The sequence below is a fragment of the Neophocaena asiaeorientalis genome, unplaced genomic scaffold, assembly GCF_003031525.2.
Source record: "Neophocaena asiaeorientalis asiaeorientalis breed wild unplaced genomic scaffold, Neophocaena_asiaeorientalis_V1.1 scaffold7, whole genome shotgun sequence".
In the NCBI taxonomy this organism is placed as follows: domain Eukaryota; kingdom Metazoa; phylum Chordata; class Mammalia; order Artiodactyla; family Phocoenidae; genus Neophocaena; species Neophocaena asiaeorientalis.
This window is the reverse complement of record NW_020185337.1, coordinates 20748155-20756133: the sequence shown is the minus strand read 5'-3', so window position 1 is coordinate 20756133 and position 7979 is coordinate 20748155. Positions and strand designations below refer to the sequence as shown.

Genomic DNA, 7979 nt, shown 5'->3' with positions numbered 1-7979 from the left:
CACCCCTCCCCTGACGATTTTTTCCTCAAGCCCTGTAGACAGACGCTTAGGTAGCTGGCGTGGATAACTTACTTTATTTCTCTGCTTCTCATTTAGATATCCAGCGTGCTCAGGGTTAGGTTCATAAAGCTGCATGAGGATATTCTTGAGCCAGTCTCTCATCCTTAGAGGAAACTGGGTCACTTCAAAGTCGGTACAAGCAGGAATAGCTGTTCCAGGCAGAAAGTAAATTGATTTTAATTTTGGGGTCTTACTCCGGTCCCAAGGAAAGTCCTCATAACAGGACACTTGACAACTTCCGGTGACTGACAGCATCCTCACTGCCCCTCCATCACAACAGTGGTCCTTAACCCCGGCGCCATAACAGAATTGCCAGGAGTGTTTTAGAAACATACCAGATGCCAGCTTCCTTTCAAAGAAATCCTGATTTGATTGATCTGGGGGTGGAGCCTGGGCATCAGGATGTTTTAAAAGCTCCAGAAGCAATTGTGATGTGCAGCCAGGGCTGAGAACCACTACTCTAGAACCAGAGAGTTGGAATTCAGAGGTGGAGGTCACAAGAGCTATTTATTAGGAGAAAAGAGCAGAAGGCAGCAGTTAGCTTATACTGTGGCAATAATGTTAAATCCCAGTGGCTTAAAGGAACAAACATTTTTTTTCAGGTTTATTGAAATATAACTGACATACCACACTGTAAGTTTAAGGTGTGCATAATGACTTGACATACATGTGTCGTGTAATGATTACCCAGAAATCATTAGTTTAGTTAAACGTTCATAACCTTTAGTTAAACGTTCATAACACGACATACATGTGTCGTGTAATGATTACCCAGAAATCATTAGTTTAGTTAAACGTTCATAACCTTTAGTTAAACGTTCATAACACGACATACATATGTCGTGTAATGATTACCACAGAAATCATTAGTTTAGTTAAACGTTCATAACCTCATATAGTTAGCTTGAGTTTTTTATTTCCTTGTGGTGAGAACTGTCAGGATCTACTCTCTTAGCAACTTTCAAATACACCATATACAGCAGTGTTGACTAGTATGTCGTGCATCCCATCAAACGTTTATCTCTCCATCCTGCGACATGCCCCCTATAAGTTGGCAGGAGAGTTCTGCTCATCTGTTTCTCTGGGGCTCAGGATGGGGGAGACACCGCCATTCAGGATCATCTCAACACGAGGTGAAGACGGCATGGAGAGCCCTACACCAGCTCTTAAATGCTCTGTCCAGAGCTCCCATGGATGACTTTTGCTCACATTTCACTGGACAAAGCAACTCGTATGGCTGCATCTAACATCAAGGGGGCTGAGAAACTGAATCCTCTCATGTGTCTGGAAAGACAGGCGAGGTTAGTGAGCACTGCTAATGTGGAGAATCACTTAGCGACCAGGAGATCCAAACACAATTGAGGGTATCCTGGGGAAGGAAGACAATTTCAAAAACTTCTGGAGGACTATGCTGTCACTAAAACTTCTTGGCAAAGGCTTAGCTTTTGGAAGAGGACGACTAATTGAACAAAATTCCAATGATTCATCTCAGTTATTAAGCGGATAACATTATCATAGCGGTTCTGAACGCTGACGCACATTACAATTGTCTCGGTTACTTTGAAAACAAGTGAAAAAACAATGCCAAGGTTCCAACCCAGTCCAATTAAATCAGAATCTCTTACAGTTAAAGCCTGGACATTATTCTTCCAATTTTTAAAAAAGTCTTCCCAGTTATTTTAATGAGCAGCCTGGATTCAGAGCTACATGAACTTCTTGCTATTGTCGTCTGCATATATATGAGTACATACGTATATGTATATAATTCAGATTCACCCAGAACACTTTCAGCAGTGGTGGTTAGACTCTTACATTTGCAGGCTCCAAAGTAATCCAGCTGCAGTTGGTGCCCCTTTTTGGTCCCCTCCAATCTGCATTTAGTAGCAAAGAGATGGCAGGAGCTGGCATAGGTCTGGTTGTCAGTGCCGCAAACCTAAGAAAGACAAGTAGGAGAAAAACCTCAGGCTTTGGAATGTTCATTGGGAAAACACTCTGTTCCTCAAAGTCTGTCTAATGAACTGCTGTTTCTATTGACTGTTGTTTAAATATTAGATGATAACCTGGGCATTCACTTTTTTTCTTTAACAAAAGATTTCAACTGCAAATTACTTTCATTCAAATCACTAACTGTTTGATGTTCCTTAAAGACCATTTTGTAGAAGCCTTACTTGGTCAAGGAGTTTTGTAGGAGGACAAGTCGCTGGATCTTGGCAAGCACAGTGGGGTTTTCCCTGTTGATCAGCCTTGCAGACGTGTCCCCTTTTACACTGGAAGCTCATGCAAGAATCTAACAGAAAAGTTTAGACAGGAAACATGGACAAAGCTAAAGTGATTACGTAAACTCAAATTCATCCAGACAGTTCCATTTCCATGAATAAGAGAAAATTTGGGAAAACATTAGAAGCCTTTTTAATGGATGCGTTAATTTTCAGGTGGGACCCTCTGGCTCCAGACTATTTTGCATAATAGTCTAGATTTCTTTGCAGTTTGGATTGGGGATTTAGAAAGAACAAGCAACTTTTCTTGACCTGCCGGCAATGGTCATAGTCTGACGTCTACAGAGCAGTGCTGTGCAAGTTGGTCAAAAGTTAAATAAGCCACGAGGATTTTTATGGTTAAAATTCAAAATTTTGTGACTGGGGTACGTGATTAAGAATTAGGTCTTGGGCTTCCCTGGTGGTGCAGCGGTTGAGAGTCCGCCTGCCGATGCAAGGGATGCGGGTTCGTGCCCTGGTCCGGGAAGATCCCACATGCCGCGGAGCGGCTGGGCTCGTGAGCCATGGCCGCTGAGCCTGCGCATCTGGAGCCTGTGCTCCAAAACGGGAGAGGCCACAACAGTAAGAGGCCCAGGTACCGCAAAAAAAGAATTAGGTCTTTATTAAATATGGGATCTCAATTCTAAGTTATGGATTTGAGTGTAAATAAGGTAGAATCAATTTTTCTTCTTCGAAGCAAAAGGACTTAGAGAAAAAGAATTCTAGCTTTTGCAATAACATTGTAACCGGATTTCCAGTTTGTAAACAGTTACCACAGTTGTAGATCAAATGTGCACACGAGAATGTCAACAATTTATGGGAGCATTTCCTTGGGGAGGAGTGGGGAGAGGAAAAATTCTGTGCAGTAGTCACAAATGAAGGCCTGGGGATAGCCCAACATAGCCCATTCCGTCTCTCTCCTCATATAGTCACAGACTGCTTGCTTAGCCCGTACTCACCGACACTGTGCACCCTTGTGTTGCCTTCAGTTGAACGGTCATCTTCATTCAGTGAGCTTTCTGCTTTCTTGGCCTTTATAATAACAAGAGCAGAAGTTGAAGTCTATTTTAGGGAAAGCCTTTACATAATTTATATTTCCACTGTGCGTACCTTCACAGATCTTTTCATACTCCAATCGTTTCAGATTTCAGAAGGAGAAGACACCAGCCGCAGCCGTGGAAATAGACAGTAACCCTCTGAGAACAGGAGCCATTTCTATCTTTATGAACTGGGTTCAGTGCTATATCTCTGGGGATTACCCAATAAACATTGGAACTAACATCAGAAGCGAAGTTGGAACCTCCCCTTTGGTTTGGGAAAACAGTAGAAATGTGGTATTACCATGTGGTTCTATAGTTAAGACATGATTACATTAGTAATCTCTGTGACGCTATTGGGAAACGTTTCTTACCAGGTTTCTAAAATGTAAGAAAACTCCTGCCTTAGAATGGCAGCAGAGTTCTCAGGAATCGAAGTTAGTATTCACCTTGCCCACCAAAAGCTGTGCTAGGTGCTCCTGGTGGGTGGCTGCCAGAGTTTTGCATGAAAGCCCAAATGATTAAACAACCAAATAGCAATACGTTTCTTCCCTTCCCTCACCCTGTTGCCATTTCCCGATTATCATTTTGGTGTGTGTTTGCTTCATAAAGCTGTAGCTGAAGTCTTTGTTCTTTGCCTTTATAGCTAAATCAATAAACATTGCTGTATCTCTTACGTTATTATGTTAGAGGCATTTTGCTAGACATTGGTGATCAACTTGACTATGGCCTGGCACCTGCTATCAAGGCATGAGAGCAGCAGTAGTCATGCCTCCCATCCCTCTTATCTATCAGAATTTACCACTCTAGTTAGTGCCAGGGACGTTCAACTGCCGGTATCTGCATCTCTGTGCCTGGAAAACCACGACACTCTATATGGCCCGCTCAAGGACAGACTGGAAGTGCTGGGGAATTCATACCTCTCCTAGTAATCCTCAGCTTATATAAAAGCCATAGGTCCCTCACTCTCCAAAGGGGCTAATTCAGAGGAATGTGCTTTCCATGGCTTTAATTATGTACCGTTGGTTAGCTTCCTTTGTTCCCTGAACTCCTCAAACAAACTGCACTAAAATCCAGGATATGCTTCTAGGGGAACCCAAATAAAACAGGCATTTTCAGACTAATGATGGAGATGTAGAGAAAAATAAATAATTATAATATATTTTAGTAATGTGCTAAGAGATGAGCACAAGGGATTGCAGGAGCACAGAGAAAGGTCATGGCTGTTTTCTGAAAAGCTAACCACTTTATCGGACAAGCACCATTGTAAACAATCTCACCCCTTGGTTTTCTACAGGTTCGCTGGTATCTACACTCTCATTCTCACGTGCTTTTTCTCTTTGCTCCTCATACTCGATGGGATAGTAATTGGATTGAGCTCTTTCATTCTCCAGGAAAGCCTCGCTTGGGTTGAAGTACTCCTCACTCGCATTGTGCCTGGGGCCATCATCGCCGTCATCATCAGTCCCATGATTTCTGAGCACGATGTTACCATCCGTAGGCTCCACCAGCAAAGGCTCAGAAAGAGTCTTTTTGTCCATCTCCTCATGGTTGCTGATAACTTCAAGGCCAGGCTGTCCTTCTCGGCTCTGCCATTCTTTATCTTGATTGGGCTTACTGATTTTTGATGCAGTTTCCTCTTCCATTTCTGCATTGGAGTTTTCCTCTTCTTGTTCTTGGCCACCCTGTTCAAATTCATCTTTCTGTATCTTGCTTACTTGAGTTGGTTGATAGGACTCTTCCAAAATATCATCAGACTGTGTACTGTCTTCTTCCTGATTGCTGGTAGAATGCTGCTCGGGAACTTCTCTCTCCCTTTCTTGGTTATCATTGTGGGTACCAATTTTACCTGGCTCTCCCTCATCTCCATTTGGGATATTTGGACCCTGCTCTTGGTTTCCTTGAACACTTAGGTCTTGGCTATGTTTGCTGCTTCCGTTCAACTGAGGATGTGAGTCATTTATAGGTTGTCCTTGGTTTTCCTCTGTCTCTGTGATGCTTTCTTGTTGATTAGAATCTACAATGGAACTAACATCATGACCAAGGAATCTCTCGGGGAGTTTTTCCTGTGGAGGCTCACTCATATCTTCTTTTAGGTCCAGTGTACCTTCAGTTGGTGTATACTCCAAATTCTCAGTTAAGTCACTTTCACTTTTCTCTTGATCCTGTAATCCCAGGTGTTGGCTGTAACTCTGGTCCTGATCTGCTGACTGGTCATGGTTTTCCTCCTCTGACTTTAGTACTGAAGATTTTTCAGGCTAAAGAGAAAAAAGTTTATCCTTGAAACAAATGATTATGTCATATTTACATCATATTTACAATTCATAAGCCAACATTGAATATTTCTTAATTCTTTTTCTTCACATAATGTCTTATAAACTTACTTTTGATGTTCTTCACATTCGATAGCTACAAGTTTAACCTGAACTTGAATTTTTTGAAATAAAACAATTATGTAGCACTTCAGCCCAAGAAGTAAAACTCATTAATCCTTACAATTCTGTTAGAGATTGGAGGCAGTTGATGTGATCATCATCTTAAAAAAAATTAAACTTAGAGTGAATCAGGTAGTCTCTTTGACCACGCTTTAGAATTGAGACCTTGAGAGACAAAAGTCTGTACTAGTATAACCATGTTACTTTTACCTTATGAGTGGGATGGTCTTCTATGGATACTTCAGTTTTATTTTCTGCATCTTCAGCCCTTACAGTGGGGATTGCAGTGTGCTCAGATGTTACCAACATTTCAGCCTGTTGGAAGGAACTCAGGGAATCAGCAGTTGGGTTGGAATGATCAGATAGGAACCTTGCTTGTGTCTGAAAAAAATTAAAAACTGGTTTGTTATTCATGCCTAAATGTTGTTTAAAATTTCTAGCTACTTTTTTCTTGTCATCATTGTTAGTAGTAATATATTTCATTTATAACATCAGTTAAAAGATATTCTCTAGAATTTTTAAAGATACAAGCAAATAGTCAGAATATAATCTTAAGTGAAAACAAAATCCCAATCATGGTGAAGAAAGAGTTATATATGCAGAGAATGGGGGAAGATAGGGCCAAAATGATTTCAATCATAGCAACCTTTGATTTTTGGAATTATTTTCTGTGTTTTTCAAACTTTTACAGAGCATTTGTACTTTATAATTTTGAAAAATGTTTTTTCAAAATTAGCATAAAGTTGAAATCAAATTAACCATAGGCTATAGCACGTGTGCATTTTCTTAAATTAACTTTTAAGTACTCACTGATAATAAGCAGAAAAAGTTATAAACCCTTTATTCAATTTTTGCATACTTTCCTAACTCTATCAGTCTTATATTCACCAGGAAATCATGTAGTAAAAAAATAATTTAATCTTGAACTAATTGAAAAACTGTATGAAACAGGACACCAAGTCTAGTAGGGCTGAACAGCTATGGAGTATTATTTCCTTTATAGGAATAGCTCTATTTCTTGCAAGACTGGAGGCATAGATGAAGAGCTGGGCGGTGATACATGATGGAGAAGTTGAACAACTGGACGTAGAGATAAGAGACCTTCCTTCAAGTCTTGACTCTGCTATTTACTACGTGTGGTGGTTTGACAAATTGTTCATCTGTACTCTCTCATCTCTCAAGGTGCGGTGAGCAGAAATGTCAAGATAAGCCTATGTATACAAGACATTTTGTGAATTTTAAGGGGTAACCCAAGTGAAAAATTACTATTGCTAGTAGTAATATCACACAGTGGTAATAATATGAACTGTCTGATCTCTTAGGCAGGTATTCATCACAGATCTTTATTAGAGAGGTACTGTGAGCACTCATGTCAGACAGGTCCAGGTATAAGTATGAAATTCAGATTTTATTTGAATTGACTTGTCTTTACTCCATTACCAGGTCCTGTAGTGCTGATTATGTAATGTAAAGAAAGTCGTGGAGTACAGGATTTTATTGATTGATTTAATTTTAAAGTGAAATATAAATTACTTTTTTAAAGTTGTTATTTCATATTGGAGTATAGTTGATTAACAATGTTGTGTTCGTTTCAGGTGTACAGCAAAGTGATTCAGTTATACATATACATGTATCTATTCTTTTTCAAATTCTTTTCCCATTTAGGTTGTTACATAATACTGAGCAGAGTTTCCTGTGCTATACAGTAGGTCCTTGTTGGTTATCTATTTTATTCTATTCTATTCTATTCTATTATTTATTTAGTTAGTTAGTTTTTGGCCACACCCCACAGCATGTGGGATCTTATTTCCCTGACCAGGGGTCAAACCCACGCCTTCTACATTGGAAGGCAGAGTCTTAACCACTGGACTGCTGGGGAAGTCCTGTATTGTTTTATTAATTTTTATTGGAGTATAGTTGCTTTACAACGTTGTGTTATTTTCTGCTGTGCAGCAAAGTGAATCAGTTCTACGTATACATATCTCCACTCTTTTTAAGATTTCCTTCCCATTTAGGTCACCACAGAGCACTGAGTAGCGTTCCCTGTGCTCTACAGTAGGTTCTCATTAGTTACCTATTTTATACATAGTCGTGTATATATGTCAGTCCCAATCTCCCAATTCATCCCTCCACCCCCAGGATTTATTTTAGATGTGGTTTCTTCTCTTGCTTCTTATTACCTTCTAAACTAA

General features: G+C 40.1%; 1 protein-coding gene across 2 annotated transcripts in view; it reads right to left on the bottom strand.

Annotated features, from left to right (window-relative positions):
• The window catches only part of SPARCL1 (SPARC like 1), a 54135-nt gene that overhangs the window by 14366 nt on the left and 31790 nt on the right, over window positions 1–7979 (bottom strand). For both annotated transcript variants that reach the window (XM_024736187.1, XM_024736186.1), the window contains exons 3-8: window positions 5998–6168; window positions 4633–5610; window positions 3275–3347; window positions 2229–2347; window positions 1873–1993; window positions 73–209 (exon numbers count right to left, since the gene is read on the bottom strand). In XM_024736187.1, coding sequence (XP_024591955.1) covers window positions 73–209; window positions 1873–1993; window positions 2229–2347; window positions 3275–3347; window positions 4633–5610; window positions 5998–6168 — 1599 coding nt within the window. The remainder of the gene's footprint in view (window positions 1–72; window positions 210–1872; window positions 1994–2228; window positions 2348–3274; window positions 3348–4632; window positions 5611–5997; window positions 6169–7979) is intronic.